Source organism: Anomaloglossus baeobatrachus, chromosome 6, assembly GCF_048569485.1.
Source record: "Anomaloglossus baeobatrachus isolate aAnoBae1 chromosome 6, aAnoBae1.hap1, whole genome shotgun sequence".
NCBI lineage: Eukaryota > Metazoa > Chordata > Amphibia > Anura > Aromobatidae > Anomaloglossus > Anomaloglossus baeobatrachus.
Window position 1 is genome coordinate 551,131,639 of NC_134358.1, and position 20,198 is coordinate 551,151,836.

Here is a 20,198-nt window from a genome sequence, read left to right on the forward strand (position 1 = left end):
AAGAAATGACACAAGCCTTTAATTATCACATATGTTTCACACATCAGGATAGGTGATAAATGTATGATTACAGGGGGTCCGACCATTAGGAGACCCTGGATAACAAGGATCATAAAGTCATCTGTAAATGGAGCACTAGTGAGCATGTGCGACCACTGCTTCATTCACTCTTTACAGGAGTGGTGGTCACACATGCTCAGTACTGTGCCATTCACACGGGTGGTTTTGGACCCCCTTTTTCGGGATCATCGGGGTTTCTGCAGCCAAACCTCGATAGATCATACATTTGGAATGGATTATAACTGATCACAGCCCTTTTAAAGACATATTCTCAAATATTTAAAACAAGACAATTAAACTTTCCGTCTCCAGGACACTTAAAACTCTTGATTTTCATTTTTCTAAAAGGGAAGGGGGAAAAAGTTTTAATTTTGCATTTTCTGTTTAACCACAAAACTGTGATGTTATGTCAAATGTAAAAAAAAAAAAAAAGGAAAAAAAATGTTTGACCGTTTCGCCATCAATCCCGTTTCGTACTTCGTTCGCCATATTTTGAAATCATGTCTTAAAGTTGTCAGTCAAGGAGGGGGGAGGGGGGGCGTTCACTTTTGCAATAAAGATATTGAAAACAAAATAATAAAATACGTGTTTTTAAGGCTCTTTGATTCCATTTCGAATCAAGCAGTCATGCCCATTCCACGACGACGGTGAGAGAGGAACGAGTGAATTCATTTTCATTCATAAGGGCTTGCCCATTGAGATCATGGACATTTATTATTATTATTATTATTATTATTATTTTTTTTTTTTATTTTGGACCATTTTGCCATTTTTTGGAAATATTTTACTTTTGATCAATTTCACCTTTTCTTGCAATTATAACACTATTTGAATGTCATTCAGTCACTCAGCACATTTTCACTGAGATCGTTCACCGACGCAACTGGAAAGCTTAAATGTAAAATATCTCCCTACTCAAAAGGGTGTGTAGACTTTTGCAGTATTTGAATGCACGTTTAAAGTGAACCCGTCAGGTCCCCTATGCACCCATTACCACATGGGTCCATATTGCTAATCCCTACTGTCCCTGTATCTAGTAGCATAGATAAAGGGATCTTTAGAAAAAGTATTTCTAAAAAATCCTGTATCTTATGCTAATGAGCGCAGGGACTAGTCAGAAGGGCGTTATATCCCCCCGACTAGTCCGCCCTCTTATCATGTTAGTATACTCACAGGGGACTGCTAACATGCTATTCAATGCCCATTGCCCAGCGTCATCGGTGGTGATGCGCGTACCTGTGTCCGTTATCACCTCAGACATCAGGCTTAGGGTCAGAGGTCCCAGCACTTCCGGTCATGCGCAGTAGACCTCTCTGAAGCCAGGACACGTACACCCGGCTTCATAGTGGGCATGACTGGAAGTGAATGCACACTGACCCTAAACCTAGTGTCTGATGCGTTGACAATGGACATAGGTACGCACTTCACCACTGGGCAATGGGCATTTAATAGCATGTTAGCACACCCCTGTGCTAACATGCTAAGAGGGTGGACTAGTCGGGGGAACTAAAGCCCTTGAGACTAGTCCCCCTCGCTCATTTGCATATCATAAAGGATCTTTAGAAATACTTTTTCTAAAGATCTCTTTATCTATGCTACTAGATACAGGGACGGTCAGGCAGAGATTAGCAATATGCACCCAGAACTGCTCGTGGTACTTGGTGCTTATTGCACCTGACAGGTTCCCTTTAAAAAATAGCGCAACATATCCAAAAAAGATCTACTATATAAATCCTGTTTTATACAGACCATGCCCACAACACTTTTCCAGATAGAAAATCCTCAGACACTAATTTCCGGTTTCTGTGTAGCCACTGACAAGAAAATCTCAGGGCAGCAGCTCAGGTAAGATGGTCGTTCTGCCAAGATGTAAAAAAAAACAAATCTACAATTAGAAAAGAAATGGTTATATACTTGTTTCTCTAACTTGTTTTAAATGATTAAAAACAAAAAATAAAAAAGTGATACCTTACCTTAAGGCCTTGTGCGCACGCTGCGGTTTTTGATGCGTTTTTTTTTCTTTGCAAAATTTGCATGCTTCTCCTGAAGCGAGCAAAGTCTATGAGATGTCTGAAGTTCCATTTCTTTTTCCTTGCAGATTTGGTGCAGATTTTGGTGCGTTTTTTAGCCCTTCCAGCCATTGATTTCACTAAAAAGGAAAAAAAAAAAACACACCAAAACCAGATGCATTTTTAGTGCATTTTTCTGCCAGAAAGTGCAGATTCGATGTAGAAAATGTCTGCACCAAATCTGCAGCGTGTGCCCATAGCCTAAGGCGGGCTTTGCACGTTGCGACATCGCAAGCCGATGCTGCAATGTCGCACGCGATAGTCCCCGCCCCCGTCGCTGGTACGATATATTGTGATAGCTGGCGTAGCGAAAATTGCTTCACATGCACTCACCTGACGTGCGACGTCGCTCTGGCCGGCGACCCGCCTCCTTCCTAAGGGGGCGGGTCGTACAACGTCACAGTGACGTCACACGGCAGGCGGCCAATAGAAGCGGAGGGGCGGAGATGAGCAGGATGTAAACATCCCGCCCACCTCCTTCCTTCCGCATAGCCGCCGGCGGCAGGTAAGGAGATGTTCCTCGCTCCTGCAGCTTCACACACAGCGATGTGTGCTGCGCAGGAACGAGGAACTACATCGTAGCTGTCGCTGCACCGGCATTATGGAAATATAGGAGAATGCACCCATGCGCTCGTTAATCGTATCATCTAGGATTTACACACTACAATGTCGAAAGTGACGCCGGATGTGCGTCACTTTCGATTTGACCCCACCGACATCGCACGTGCGTTGTTGCAACGTGCAAAGCCGCCCTTAGGGTATTTGTTCCTGCGTTTTTCTGCTAGAAGGTGCAGATTTGATGTAGAAAATGTCTGCACCAAATCTGCAGTGTGTGCACGTAGCCTTAGGGTATGTGCACATGCTGCAGATTTAATGCAGAAAATCAAATCTGCACCTTTTAGCAGAAAAACTCACCAAAAAAACACATGCTATTTTGGTGCGTTTTTTTTTTCCCATGCTTTTTTTTTTTGGTGAAGTCAGTGGCTTTAAGGGCTAAAACACGCAGGAAAAAACGCCCCAACAATTGACATGATGCAATTGTTTTTTCTACACCATAATCTGCAAAGAAAAAAAAAGCAATGTGTGTACAGCGCTTCAGAAATCTCATAGAACTTGATGGCTTCAGGCAGATTTCTAAAATGTACTGCATCAAAAAAATGCACTGTGTGCACAGACCCTTAAAAATAGTTATCCGATTTGTGTATACAGCTCATGTGTGAGCCTTTGTGTCTCCATGGTTACGAACTACAAATAATCTTTTCGTATAGTGTAATTCTGCAGTTTCTCACTTTTATTTGCCCCCTTTTCTGCTGTCTGGGGGGCAGTATGGAGCAGAGGGAAGGAGGGATCACATGACTGCAGGACCTGACTACAAACAAGGTTTGTTTGTAGTCTGTAACCATGGAGACTCATAGGTCTGAAGAAGAGATGTAAGCAAAGAGAGTACAATATTTTTAATCAAGAAAATTTGCAGAATTGATTCATTTTTTTAATATTTGAATGCATAAAAGATATTGATTGCAAAAGTCTACATATTTATGGGGTAAATGTGCAGTATTTTTGATTCTGCCCATAAAATGGGGGTCCGCTATCTCTAGGATATGACACCAACATAGAAATGGTCTGGATTTAACCCCGTGATAATAGCAAGACATTTTGGCAGCGCTAACCCCCCACCACTTAGTCACAGCATGTGTCCAGTCCCTGGGATTGTCCTACAATTACAACATATCTAAGTGAAAAGTTGGGGTCCCACCGATCACAAGTGTCCCTGTACTCCCTTTTTTTAATGGAGCGGTGATCACACACATGTGCTGCCTTCTCCGCAGTGGCTCCAGTACCAGATACAGCCAGCAGGGGGAGCTGTTTCTTAGGGGGGGAAAAAAGCAAAAAGCAGACCAATTTCTTAATGTAACAAAAAAAGGGCAGTCACAAGTAAAATGGTGCCATTAGCTGCCCGGTCTGAAACTCCGATCACCTGCCTACTGTCTAGCACAGAGCTGATTGCTTGCACTATTTCATTGTGAGATGCAGCGTGTCCGCAGATGTCTTCTAATGTTGTAAACCATGACAGGTAAGTCCATACCTCCCAACTTTTCAAGAAAGGAAAGAGGGACAAAGTACGCGGCGCGCGCAGCGCGCCGCGGCAAATTTTGGCCACGCCCCTAGCCACACCCCTAGCCACACCCATTTAGCAGTAAGGGTCATTCAGCAGATGCCCCGGACTGTTCATTCATATTTATAGCAGTCAGAATTTTTTTATATTTCTGTGTCACTATATGACATGTTGCTTATTTGTGCCTATCAATCCGTGTTCACACGTTGCATAAATTCTGTTTCTTTTTGTTTCTGTCTGCACCAAACTACACAATAACAATCTTCTCTGTTTTTTTGGTTCAGATGTGAATCTGCGTTTTTAAGTGTTTTTATCGTACAGAGAAGCTTTTTCCTGCATTTTTTAAGCTCCACATAGAAACCTCCAGAGAACCCCCCCCCCCCCGAAAACCGCAGAATTCAGGAGCGTCTTTTCATGGAATCACATCCACTTTACTTGGACAATTACACACAGCGGAATAAATGTGCAAAGAAACAGCAGAAAAAAATGCAGCATTTACACCACATGTGAATATGGACTAATTGTCCAAGCAAAGTGGATGAGACGTCCTGAAATCTCCGCTCCTGGTGCGTGGAAAGACGCCGCTGAACTGTGCGGATTTGGTGTTTCTTTCTTTATAAGCTTCAGGATTCACATCAGCAACAAACATGTATCAAATAAGGGGAACAATGCATAAAAAATACCGCAAACACGCAATAATCAGAGAACATTGTTATTGCACTCGTGGCGCGGACACCTGCAGAAAAAATGCCGCATTTACGCTATGTGTGAACACGGCCTCAGTGATCCATTTTTATTACATTTTTTATGGGTTTTAATAAAGAAAAATAATAAATTGCGTCTTTTTTTTCCCGCCATTTACCGATCCCCATAAATAACCTGATCGCTGTGTTGTTCAGGTCATTACGATTACAGGGACACCAAATATGTCCATGTTATTTGCTGATTTGTGATGTTTATTATTTTATAAAAAAGTGCAATAAAATTACATTATTCTATTTTTTTTTATTATTTTTAGTAACTTTATTAGAAGAAAAAAAAAATCCTCTTTTCCTCTCCCTCTAGAATACAGGACATAGAGATGCTGCTCTGTACAATGTAGCTGTGTCCTGTGTAATCTGCTGTGTAAGAGGCTGCATTGTAGGTTCATTTATGTGAAACCCTCCCTCTGACATCATCAATCCTAGTGGCTCAACAGGTAGAGCAGCTCGGAAAGCCAGGAGGTTGCTGGTTTGAATCCAAGGTGGTGAAGATAAAAAAAAAAAAAAAAAAAATTATATTTGTATTTTTTTCCTCATTTCTTTATAGTAGTTTTATGGGAACAAATGAATCTGACTCACCAACATTGAGATACAGTATTTATCTATCTATCTATCTATCTATCTCTATCCCTCTATCTATCTATCTATCTATCTATCTCTATCCCTCTATCTATCTATCTATGATTCTATCTCTCTATCTATCTATCTATGATTCTATCTCTCTATCTATCTATCTAGCTATCTATGATTCTATCCCTCTATCTATCTATGATTCTATCTCTATCTATCTATTATCTGTCGTGTATCTATATATCCCTCTATCATCCATCCCTCTATCATCCATCCATCCCACTATCATCCATCCCTCCCTCTATCCCTCCCTCTATCCCTCCATTCATCCCTCCATTCATCCCTCTATCCCTCCCTCTATCCCTCCATTCATCCATCCATCCCTCCCTCTATCCCTCCATTCATCCCTCTATCATCCATCCATCCCTCCCTCTATCCCTCCATTCATCCCTCTATCATCCATCCATCCCTCCTTCTATCCCTCCCTCTATCCCTCCATTCATCCCTCTATCATCCATCCATCCATCCCTCTATCCCTCCATTCATCCCTCTATCATCCATGCATCTATCCCTCCCTCTATCCCTCCATTCATCCCTCCATTCATCCCTCTATCATCCATCCATCCCTCCCTCTATCCCTCCATTCATCCCCCCATTCATCCCTCTATCATCCATCCATCCCTCCCTCTATCCCTCCTTTCATCCCTCTATCCCTCCATTCATCCATCCATCCCTCCCTCTATCCCTCCATTCATCCCTCTATCATCCATGCATCTATCCCTCCCTCTATCCCTCCATTCATCCCTCCATTCATCCCTCTATCATCCATCCATCCCTCCCTCTATCCCTCCTTTCATCCCTCTATCCCTCCATTCATCCATCCATCCCTCCCTCTATCCCTCCATTCATCCCTCAATTCATCCCTCTATCATCCATCCATCCATCCCTGCCTCTATCCCTCCATTCATCCCTCTATCCCTCCATTCATCCCTCCCTCTATCCCTCCATTCATCCCTCTATCCCTCCATTCATCCCTCCTTCTATCCCTCCATTCATCCCTCCATTCATCCCTCTATCATCCATCCATCCCTCCCTCTATCCCTCCAGTCATCCCTTCATTCATCCCTCTATCATCCATTCATCCCTCCCTCTATCCCTCCATTCATCCCTCTATCCCTCCATCCTTCTATCCCTCCATTCATCCCTCTATCATCCATCCATCCCTCCCTCTATCCCTCCATTCATCCCTCCATTCATCCCTCTATCATCCATCTATCCCTGCCTCTATCCCTCCATTCATCCCTCTATCATCCATCCATCCCTCTATCCCTCCATTCATCCCTCTATCATCCATGCATCTATCCCTCCCTCTATCCCTCCATTCATCCCTCCATTCATCCCTCTATCATCCATCCATCCCTCCCTCTATCCCTCCTTTCATCCCTCTATCCCTCCATTCATCCCTCCTTCTATCCCTCCATTCATCCCTCCATTCATCCCTCTATCATCCATCCATCCCTCCCTCTATCCCTCCATTCATCCCTCAATTCATCCCTCTATCATCCATCCATCCCTGCCTCTATCCCTCCATTCATCCCTCTATCCCTCCATTCATCCCACCTTCTATCCCTCCATTCATCCCTCTATCATCCATCCATCCCTCCCTCTATCCCTCCATTCATCCCTTCATTCATCCCTCTATCATCCATTCATCCCTCCCTCTATCCCTCCATTCATCCCTCTATCCCTCCATCCTTCTATCCCTCCATTCATCCCTCTATCATCCATCCATCCCTCCCTCTATCCCTCCATTCATCCCTCTATCATCCATCTATCCCTGCCTCTATCCCTCCATTCATCCCTCCCTCTATCCCTCCATTCATCCCTCTATCATCCATCCATCCCTGCCTCTATCCCTCCATTCATCCCTCCCTGTATCCCTCCATTCATCCCTCTATCATCCATCCATCCCTCCCTCTATCCCTCCCTCTATCCCTCCATCCATCCCTCCATCCATCTTTGCAGCTGAATAACCTGCTTCTGGTGTCTGATCTGCAGTATATAGGTCAAGATAACAAAATCTTCCTATTGCTTTCAATAGAGGCAGTAGCTCAGTGGTTAGAGCTGCTGCCTTTGAAACAATGACTCACAGCTCCACGAGTTCGAGTCCCGGCCGCCCCGAAAATCCAGAGCCGATGATAATTTAATTTAATTTATTCACTCCACTGAGGGGAGGAGCCGGGACATCAGCTGTGAGCCGCGGGAGTGCGGGACAGCCCTGATAAATCGTGCAAGTCCCGCAGAATCCGGGACGGTTGGGAGGTATGGGTAAGTCAACGTGGCAATTAGACAAAAATTAAAGGGATGCTCTAGGCCAAACTTTATAAATTGGATTCAGAAAACAGGCCAATATTTAGACTTATACTAGAAGAAACCTGTTCAGTTTCTAATTTAAAGGAACACTCCAGGCAAAACGTATACTCTCCTATGCCTATTGCAAGACTTGAGGGGGTGGAGCCTGACACAGGAATTCAAAGAACAGTGCAGAACCTAGTGTCATGCTCCGCCCCCTCTGGTCCTGAACAATTTTATATAGTGTATGAGTGTAGACTGCTGGTTACTTTTATCTCTGGTCTAACAAAGTTTCTGATGACCCCCTGGGATGATACAGAAAAGTTTCTTCATGATATCATCCTATTATCAGTTACATCCATTCACCATAGGAAAGGAGGCAGGGAGTTCTCCTTACATCATCCTTCTTACCAGTTACAGCTCTCCCAGTCTATGGCAACCAGTGACCTTTGGGAGGGATTCAAGAACTTTTCTTCATGTTATCACTCTCCTGACCAATCACAGCTTACTGTTATCATGTGCCCTCCCCTGAGCAGCCTCTAGTTAACCTAGGGGGAGGGATTCAGGAGCTTTTCTTCATGTTATCACTCTCCTGACCAATCACAGATTATTGTTATAATTTGTCCTCCCCTGAACAGCCTCTAGTTAACCTAGGGGGAGAGATTCAGGAACTTTTTTTCATGTTATCACTCTTCTGACCAATCACAGCTTGTTGCTATCATGTTTCGCCCCCTGAACAGCCTCTACTTGTCCTAGAGGGAGGGATTCAAGAACATTTTTTCATGTTATCACTCTTCTAACCAATCACAGTTTGTTGCTATCATGTTTCCTCCCCTGAGCAGCCTCTACTTAACCTAGAGGGAGGGATTCAGGAACATTTCTTTGTTATCACTCTTCTAACCAATCATAGCTTGTTGCAATCATGACTATGCTCCTGAACAGCCTCTAGTTAACAAAGGGGATCGAGTCAGGAACTTTTATTCATGTTATCACTCTTTTGACCAATCACAGCATGTTGCTATCTTGTCTCCTCCCCTGAGCAGCCTCTAGTTAACCTAAAGGGAGGGATTCAGGAACTTTTCTTTGTGTTATCACTCTTCTAACCAATCACAGTTTGTTGCTCTCATATTTCGTCCCCTGAGCAGCCTCTACTTAATCTAGAGGGAGGGATTCAGGAACATTTCTTTATGTTATCACTCTTCTAACCAATCACAGTTTATTACTATCATGTTTCGTCCCCTGGATAGCCTCTACTTGACCTAGAGGAAGGGATTCAGGAACATTTCTTCATGATATCACTCTTCTAACCAATCACAGCTTGTTGCTATCATGTCTCCTCTCCCAAACAGCCTCTAGTTAACCTAGGGGAAGGGATTTAGAACTTTTCTTTATGTTATCACTCTTCTGACCAATCACAGTTTGTTGTTATCATGTCTCCTCCCCTGAGCAGCCTCTAGTTAACCTAGAGGGAGGGATTCAGGAACATTTCTTTGTTATCACTCTTCTAACCAATCACAGCTTGTTGCAATCATGACTACTCTCCTGAACAGCCTCTGGTTAACAAAGGGGATGGATTCAGGAACTTTTATTCATGTTATCACTCTTCTGACCAATCGCAGCTTGTTGTTATCATGTCTCCTCCCCTGAGCAGCCTCTAATTAGCCTAGGAGGAGAAATTCAGGAACTTTTCTTCATGTTATCACTCTTCCTGCTAATCACAGCTTGTTGCTATCATGGCTCCTCCCCTGAACAGCCACTAGTTAACCTAAAGGGAGGGATTCAGGAACTTTTCTTCATGTTATTACCCTTCTGACCAATCACAACTTGTTATTATCTTGTCTCCTCCCCTGAACAGCCTCTAGTTAACCTAGGGGGAGGTATTAAGGAACTTTTCTTCATGTTATCAGTTCCCTCACCAAAAAGTGCTTTTGTTGTCGAGTGAGGGGTATTTTTTCCTACTGTAGGTGTCAGAGGCTGAAGCTTTACTTGAGTAAGACTTTTAACCATCAATAGAAAATGTTTTGCATTTTTCATTTCACATTATCCCACATTATAAAACATTTTTCTTTACTTCCCTTTATCCCCTCTATAGCACTCAAGTTGCCTTGTATGGCTTAAAAAAAAATAGTTGGAAATTGCCCCTCGCAGTATAGAAATGAGTGTGACAGGTGACCCTCATGACAATACTGCATGGGACGATCTCATGGTGTTTTTATAAAGTGTAAGTGAGGCAGCCCTGGTGCTATCGAGGTGTTATAGGAAAGTAAAATAAAAAAAAAGAAAATATAAAAGATATGGTGAAGCTATTTAATATAGAAAAAACCTGAGCATAAGTTTCCTTTAACAAATTCATCTATGTAGTCAATTGTCTTAAAAAAATAAATAAAAACTTCCTAAAAGTGTTCTGGAAGGAATGAGGGTTTATTATGTAATATGAATGCAGCAGTACATTACAGCTGACGTTTAATCAATGACAAATGGCTCTTTCCACTAATGAAATGACTCTGCTTTTCTGTTCTAATCTGTACAGCAAAGCAGAAAATGATCTGCAGGAAATGTCAGAGTAATGTGACCATTGTGAAAACTCCAAAACCAGAAAGAAAAACCAAATAAAGCAGCTAAAGAAATAGTGCAGGTATAGGTGCCAATCCACAGGTTGCAACCCACCATAAAAAAAAAGAAAAGTGGGCCGCACTCCATGGTAAATTCCATGCAAAAAATGGTGTCTATTGTCTCATGTGAACAGGTGGGAACATTGCAGCTGCAGAGTAAGGGGCCCTTTGCACACTACGACATCGCAGGCCGATACTGCGATGCCGCGCGCGATAGTCTCCGCCCCTGTTGCAGCTGCGATATCATGGTGACAGCTGCCGTAGCGAACATTATCGCTACGCCAGCTTCACATGCACTCACCTGCCCTGCGACATCGCTCTGGCCGGCGAACCGCCTCCTTATTAAGGGGGCGGATCGTGCTGCGTCATAGCAACGTCACACGGCAGGCAGCCAATAGAAGCGGAGGGGCGGAGATGAGCGGGACGTAGACATCCCGCCCACCTCCTTCCCTCCGCATAGCCGGCGTGAGCCGCAAGACACAGGTAGGAGATGTTCCTTGCTCCTGCGGCTTCATACACAGCGATGTGTGCTGCCGCAGGAGCGAGGAACAACATCGTACCTGTCGCTGCTGCCAAATAATGGAAATGTCGGACCCTACACCGATGATGCGATAACGAGGCTTTTGCGCTCGTTAATTGTATCAAAAAGGATTTACACACTACGATATCGACTGCGATGCTGGATGTGCGTCACTTTCGATTTGACCCCACCGATATCGCACCTGCGATGTCGTAGGGTACAAAGCCCGCCTAAGTGAGCCGAAACGTTCCCACCTGTTCACATGAACCAATAAACACACCAGTTTTTTTTGCATGGAATTTCCTATTGAGTGACGCCCGCTTTTATTTTTTATTATGAAAAGAAGCCGAAAAGAAAAAGGGACATCATTTGGGCGGTGGTCTCAAGGGTTCTTGACTTAAGGCCACTTTACACGCTGCGATATCATTACCGATATCGCTAGCGTGCGTACCTGCCCCAATCGGTTGTGCGACACAGGCAAAATGCTGCCCGTGGCGCACAACATCGCCCGGACCTGTCACACTACCTTACCTGCCCTGCGACGTCGCTGTGACCGGCAAACCGCCTCCTTTCTAAAGGGGCGGTCCGTGCGGCGTCACACCGACGTCACTAAGCGGCCACCCAATCAAAGTGGAGGGGCGGAGATGAGCGGGACGTAACATCCCGCCCACCTCCTTCCTTCCGCTTGCGGGCGGCGGCAGGTAAGGTGAGGTTCCTCGTTCCTGCAGCGTCGCATGGAGCGATGTGTGCTGCCACAGGAGCGACAAACTACATCGTACACGCAGCAGCAATGATAATTGAGAATGGACCCCCATGTCACCGATAAGCGATTTTGAACGTTTTTGCGATGATTCAAAATCGCTCATAGGTGTCACACGCAACGGCATCGCTACAGCGGCCGGATGTGCGTCACCAATTCCGTGACCCCAACGACATCGCATTAGCCGTGTAAAGCGGCCTTTAGGCAACAAAGTGAAGAAGAAAAGACTAGCTACAACTGTCTAGGAGAATACATATTCCGCTCTCGTCATCCGATCCTTCCATTGTTACAGTGGATGGTGTGAATGCCATTTTCTAGGTTCAGGTGCCTAAAATCACAGAATATGGGATTGATTCAGGGGCAGGCACCTTACATGTAGCCTTCCCAGGTCACCCATTTCATGGCACCCGTCCATTATAAAAATAACCTAGCTAAGCCTGAGTAACCTGTGGGTGGTCACCAGCTCTTCCCCCTCAGTTACAAGCCTGATACCTTGTGCCATTTTCTTGCTGTTCTCCATCCTCTTCTCTACTTCTTTGAATCCTCAGTGTTTCTGAATATCCTGCCTTTATTTCTTACGTTTCATTCGCACTCGCGTCATGCTTTTCCTCCTCGCTTCCTCACTCAGTCCTGTCTTCTCTCACATTTCCATCTCCCCATCTTCTCTTATTCAATCTGCCAATCATCATATCTAATACAATAAAAAGTATCTACATAAAAAGTTGAAGATCCGTTTAAACATTTACTTATTTTGTACTGATCCTGAGTTACCTCCTGTATTATACTCCAGAGCTGCACTCACTATTCTGCTGGTGCAGTCACTGTGTACATACATTACTGATCCTGTACTGATCCTGAGTTACCTCCTGTATTATACTCCAGAGCTGCACTCACTATTCTGCTGGTGCAGTCACTGTGTACATACATTACTGATCCTGTACTGATCCTGAGTTACATCCTGTATTATACTCCAGAGCTGCACTCACTATTCTGCTGGTGCAGTCACTGTGTACATACATTACTGATCCTGTACTGATCCTGAGTTACCTCCTGTATTATACTCCAGAGCTGCACTCACTATTCTGCTGGTGCAGTCACTGTGTACATACATTACTGATCCTGTACTGATCCTGAGTTACATCCTGTATTATACTCCAGAGCTGCACTCACTATTCTACTGGTGCAGTCACTGTGTACATACATTACTTATCCTGTACTGATCCTGAGTTACCTCCTGTATTCTACTCCAGAGCTGCACTCGCTATTCTGGTGGTGCAGTCACTGTGTACATACATTACATTACTGATCCTGAGTTACCTCCTGTATTCTACTCCAGAGCTGCACTCACTATTCTGCTGGTGCAGTCACTGTGTACATACATTACATTACTTATCCTGTACTGATCCTGAGTTACCTCCTGTATTCTACTCCAGAGCTGCACTCACTATTCTGGTGGTGCAGTCACTGTGTACATACATTACATTACTGATCCTGAGTTACCTCCTGTATTCTACTCCAGAGCTGCACTCACTATTCTGCTGGTGCAGTCACTGTGTACATACATTACATTACTGATCCTGTACTGATCCTGAGTTACCTCCTGTATTCTACTCCAGAGCTGCACTCACTATTCTGCTGGTGCAGTCACTGTGTACATACATTACATTACTGATCCTGAGTTACCTCCTGTATTCTACTCCAGAGCTGCACTCACTATTCTGCTGGTGCAGTCACTGTGTACATACATTACATTACTGATCCTGTACTGATCCTGAGTTACCTCCTGTATTCTACTCCAGAGCTGCACTCACTATTCTGGTGGTGCAGTCACTGTGTACATACATTACATTACTGATCCTGAGTTACCTCCTGTATTCTACTCCAGAGCTGCACTCACTATTCTGGTGGTGCAGTCACTGTGTACATACATTACATTACTGATCCTGAGTTACCTCCTGTATTCTACTCCAGAGCTGCACTCGCTATTCTGCTGGTGCAGTCACTGTGTACATACATTACATTACTGATCCTGTACTGATCCTGAGTTACCTCCTGTATTATACTCCAGAGCTGCACTCACTATTCTGCTGGTGCAGTCACTGTGTACATACATTACATTACTGATCCTGTACTGATCCTGAGTTACCTCCTGTATTATACTCCAGAGCTGCACTCACTATTCTGCTGGTGCAGTCACTGTGTACATACATTACATTACTGATCCTGTACTGATCCTGAGTTACCTCCTGTATTCTACTCCAGAGCTGCACTCACTATTCTGCTGGTGCAGTCACTGTGTACATACATTACATTACTGATCCTGAGTTACCTCCTGTATTCTACTCCAGAGCTGCACTCACTATTCTGCTGGTGCAGTCACTGTGTACATACATTACATTACTGATCCTGTACTGATCCTGAGTTACCTCCTGTATTCTACTCCAGAGCTGCACTCACTATTCTGGTGGTGCAGTCACTGTGTACATACATTACATTACTGATCCTGAGTTACCTCCTGTATTCTACTCCAGAGCTGCACTCACTATTCTGGTGGTGCAGTCACTGTGTACATACATTACATTACTGATCCTGAGTTACCTCCTGTATTCTACTCCAGAGCTGCACTCGCTATTCTGCTGGTGCAGTCACTGTGTACATACATTACATTACTGATCCTGTACTGATCCTGAGTTACCTCCTGTATTCTACTCCAGAGCTGCACTCACTATTCTGCTGGTGCAGTCACTGTGTACATACATTACATTACTGATCCTGTACTGATCCTGAGTTACCTCCTGTATTATACTCCAGAGCTGCACTCACTATTCTGCTGATGCAGTCACTGTGTACATACATTACATTACTGATGCTGAGTTACCTCCTGTATTATACTCCAGAGCTGCACTCACTATTCTGCTGATGCAGTCACTGTGTACATACATTACATTACTGATGCTGAGTTACCTCCTGTATTATACTCCAGAGCTGCATGCACACTTTTCCTTGTTTCAGAGCCTGTAGCTTTCAGTATTATTTCTTTATTCTGTGTTACGCATTTTCGTAAAGTTCTACAATACAAATAGATACAATGCTAAAATAGGTTCTCTGTCAACAAGCAGTTATACGCAGAATTCTGAATACAGCTCTGGCGATAATGTAGGTCATAAGTCAGAGTTCCAACTTTTTATGTAGATCTTTATGAATGTTTTTTTATTTGTGGGGAAATTTAATTAAAGGGACGTTCAAGGATGGAGACATTGTGTTAAGCCTAGAATAGGTTCTGCGGGGGCGGAGAATAGCGCAGAGCCTCAGTGTGAGAATTTGTGCTAAACCCCGCCCCCTCGGATCCTGCACGAGACTTCTCTGCTTCGTAGTTGAGTGTCTATCTCTTCCTATCGCTGTGTTGTCTGGTTGCGGCTTTACAAAACTCTTGAATGTCCTTTCTATTTTTCTAACAATCTTTTCTTTGCTAACACCATTAACTTTCACAGTTTCAGAAGGAGCATCCAAAAGTGCGGAGCACGATGATGTGTTTGGTGAGTTTGGAATATAAATTATAATGTGATAATAGTCGCTTTATAGAAAATGTTCCTGGAGAGATGTCACCCGCAGTTACATAATATCTGCTGCGGGGGGAGCCGGGATAGAACTGGAGTTCTGCTTCTAACGGCATTTTGCATTTACATTGGAAGAGACCACTAACTGTTTGGGCTGAGGGCCACAGAGCTGCTGGAGGGCTGCTGCACATTCATCTCTACCTCCTGCATAACACTGAATCCTATAATCCTAAGCTCTCCAATAAATTATTTACAACCCTAGACCACCAGGAACGTCACCATTAACCCATTTACAACCCTAGGCCACCAGGGACGTCACCATTAACCCATGTACAACCCTAGACCACCAGGGATGGTACAATTAACCTATGTACAACCCCAGACCACCAGGGATGTCACCATTAAACCATTTACAACTCAAAGCCACAAGGGACGTCACAATTAACCCATTTACAACCCTAGGCCACCAGGAATGTCACAATTAACCCATTTACAACCCTAGGCCACCAGGGACGTCACCATTAACCCATTTACAACCCTACGCCACCAGGGACGTCACCATTAACCCATTTACAACCCTACGCCACCATGGACGTCACCATTAACCCATTTACAACCCTAGACCACAAGGGATGTCACCATTAACCCATTTACAGCCCTAGGCCACCAGGGATGTCACAATTAACCCATTTACAACCGTAGGCCACCAAGGACGTCACAATTAACCCATTTACAACCCTAGGCCACCAGGGACGTCACAATTAACCCATTTACAACCCTAGGCCACCAGGGATGTCACAATTAACCCATTTACAACCCTAGGCCACCAGGGACGTCACAATTAACCCATTTACAACCCTAGGCCACCAGGGATGTCACAATTAACCCATTTACAACCCTAGGCCACCAGGGACGTCACCATTAACCCATTTACAACCCTACGCCACCAGGGATGTCACTATTAACCCATTTACAACCCTACGCCACCGGGGACGTCACCATTAACCCATTTACAACCCTAGACCACAAGGGATGTCACCATTAACCCATGTACAACCCTAGACCACCAGGGATGGTACAATTAACCTATGTACAACCCCAGACCACCAGGGATGTCACCATTAAACCATTTACAACTCAAAGCCACAAGGGATGTCACAATTAACCCATTTACAACCCTAGGCCACCAGGGACGTCACAATACACCCATTTACAACCCTAGGCCACCAGGGATGTCACAATTAACCCATTTACAACACTAGGCCACCAGGGACATCACAATTAACCCATTTACAACCCTAGACCACCAGGGATGGCACCATTAACCCATTTACAACCCTAGGACACCAGGGATGTCACAATTAACCCATTTACAACCCTAGACCACCAGGGATGTCACCATTAACCCATTTACAACCCTAGACCACCAGGGATGTCACCATTAACCCATTTACAACCCTAGGACACCAGGGATGTCACAATTAAGCCATTTACAACCCTACGCCACTAGAGACGTCATAATTAACCCATTTACAACCCTAGGCCACCAGGGACGTCACCATTAACCCATGTACAACCCTAGACCACCAGGGATGGTACAATTAACCTATGTACAACCCCAGACCACCAGGGATGTCACCATTAAACCATTTACAACTCAAAGCCACAAGGGATGTCACAATTAACCCATTTACAACCCTAGGCCACCAGGGATGTTACAATTAACCCATGTACAACCCTAGGCCATCAGAGATGTCTCCATTAACCCATTTACAACCCTACGCCACCAGGGATGTTACAATTAACCCATTTACAACTCTAGGCCACCAGGGATGTCACAATTAACCCATGTACAACCCTAGGCCACCAGGGATGTTTCCATTAACCCATTTACAACCCTATGCCACCAGGGATGTCTCCATTAACCCATTTACAACCCTATGCCACCAGGGATGTCACAATTAACCCATTTACAACCCTACGCCACCAGGGATGTCTCCATTAACCCATTTACAACCCTATGCCACCAGGGATTTCACAATTAACCCATTTACAACCCTAGGCCACCAGGGACGTCACCATTAACCCATTTACAACCCTAGGCCACCAGGGACGTCACCATTAACCCATTTACAACCCTACGCCACCAGGGACGTCACCATTCACCCATTTACAACCCTAGACCACCAGGGATGTCACCATTAACCCATTTACAGCCCTAGGCCACCAGGGATGTCACAATTAACCCATTTACAACCCTAGGCCACCAGGGACGTCACCATTAACCCATTTACAACCCTACGCCACCAGGGACGTCACCATTAACCCATTTACAACCCTAGGCCATCAGAGATGTCTCCATTAACCCATTTACAACCCTACGCCATCAGGGATGTCACAATTAACCCATTTACAACCCTAGGCCACCAGGCACGTCACCATTAACCCATTTACAACTCTAGGCCACCAGAGACGTCACAATTAACCCATTTACAACCCTAGGCCACCAGGGACGTCACAATTAACCCATTTACAACCCTAGGCCACCAGGGAGGTCACAATTAACCCATTTACAACCCTAGGCCACCAGGGACGTCACAATTAACCCATTTACAACCCTAGGCCACCAGGGACGTCACCATTAACCCATTTACAACCCTAGGCCACCAGGGACGTCACCATTAATCAATTTAGAACTCTAGACCACCAGGGATGTCACCATTAACCCATTTTCAACCCTAGGCCACCAGGGATGTCACCATTAACCCCTTTACAACCCTAGACCACCAGGGATGGTACAATTAACCTATGTACAACCCCAGACCACCAGGGATGTGACCATTAAACCATTTACAACCCTACGCCACCAAGGATGTCACCATTAACCCATTTACAACCCTACGCCACCAGGGACGTCACCATTAACCCATTTACAACCCTACGCCACCAGGGACGTCACCATTAACCCATTTACAACCCTAGGCCACCAGGGATGTCACCATTAACCCATTTACAACCCTAGACCACCAGGGATGTCACTATTAACCCATTTACAGCCCTAGGCCACCAGGGATGTCACAATTAACCCATTTACAACCCTACGCCACCCGGGATGTCACCATTAACCCATTTACAACCCTAGGACACCAGGGATGTCACAATTTACCCATTTAAAACCCTAGGCCACCAGGGATGTCACAATTAACCCATGTACAACCCTAGGCCATCAGAGATGTCTCCATTAACCTATTTACAACCCTAGGCCACCAGGACTGTCACAATTAACCCTTTTCCAACTTTAGGCCACCAGGGATGTTACAATTAACCCATGTACAACCCTAGGCCATCAGAAATGTCTCCATTAACCCATTTACAACACTAGGTCATCAGGGATGTCACCATTCACACATTTAGAAACCCTAGGCCACAGGGTTATCACAATTAATCCATTTTCAATCCAAAGCCACCAGGGATGTCATAATTAAATCATGTACAACCCTAGGCCACCAGGGATGTCGAAATTAACCTATTTTCTACCATAAACCATCATAAGTATTACCACTATTACAACCTTAGACCCTAGGCGTATTACAATAAATCCAATTTACAAACCTAGACCAGCAGGGATATAAAAATTAATACATTTACAGCACTAGACCACCATGGATGTCACAATTTATACATTTTTAAAAACCTACACCAGCAGAGATATAATTAATTTATAGATAGCGAGATAGAGGGATGGATAGATAGAGAGATAGATAGATAGAGGGACAGATAGATAGATAGATAGAGGGATAGATAGATAGATAGATAGATAGAGGGATAGATAGATAGATAGAGGGATAGATAGAGGGATAGATAGATAGATGGATGGATAGATAGATAGATAGATAGATAGATAGATGGATAGATAGAGGGATAGATAGAGGGATGGATAGATAGAGGGATAGATAGATAGATAGAGGGATAGATAGATAGATAGATAGATAGATAGATAGATAGATAGAGGGATAGATAGATAGAGGGATAGATAGATAGATAGAGGGATAGATAGAGGGATAGATAGATAGATGGATGGATAGATAGATAGATAGATAGATAGATGGATAGATAGAGGGATAGATAGAGGGATGGATAGATAGAGGGATAGATAGATAGATAGAGGGATAGATAGAGGGATAGATAGATAGATAGATAGATAGATAGAGGGATAGATAGAGGGATAGATAGATAGATAGAGGGATAGATAGACAGACAGACAGATAGATAGATAGAGGGATAGATAGATAGATAGAGGGATAGATAGATATATAGAGGGATAGATAGAGGGATAGATAGATAGATAGATAGATAGAGGGATAGATAGAGGGATAGATAGATAGAGGGATAGATAGATAGATAGAGGGATAGATGGATGGATGGATAGATAGATAGAGGGATGGATGGATAGATAGATAGATAGAGGGATAGATGGATGGATGGATAGATAGATAGAGGGATAGATGGATGGATGGATGGATAGATAGATAGAGAGAGGGATGGATGGATGGATAGATAGATAGAGGGATAGATGGATGGATGGATAGATAGAGGGATGGATGGATGGATAGATAGATAGAGGGATGGATGGATGGATGGATGGATAGAGGGATAGATAGATAGAGGGATGGATGGATGGATGGATAGATAGATAGAGGGATAGATGGATGGATGGATGGATGGATAGATAGATAGATAGAGGGATAGATGGATGGATGGATAGATAGAGGGATAGATGGATGGATGGATGGATAGATAGATAGAGGGATGGATGGATGG

The 20,198-nt window shown here is 44.2% G+C and overlaps 1 protein-coding gene across 2 annotated transcripts in view; it reads left to right on the forward strand.

The window, feature by feature from the left end:
* Positions 1–20,198, forward strand: part of PPP1R9A (protein phosphatase 1 regulatory subunit 9A) — a 265,367-nt gene that overhangs the window by 229,351 nt on the left and 15,818 nt on the right. For both annotated transcript variants that reach the window (XM_075315675.1, XM_075315676.1), the window contains exon 12: positions 15,312–15,356. In XM_075315675.1, the coding sequence (XP_075171790.1) occupies positions 15,312–15,356 (45 nt within the window). The remainder of the gene's footprint in view (positions 1–15,311; positions 15,357–20,198) is intronic.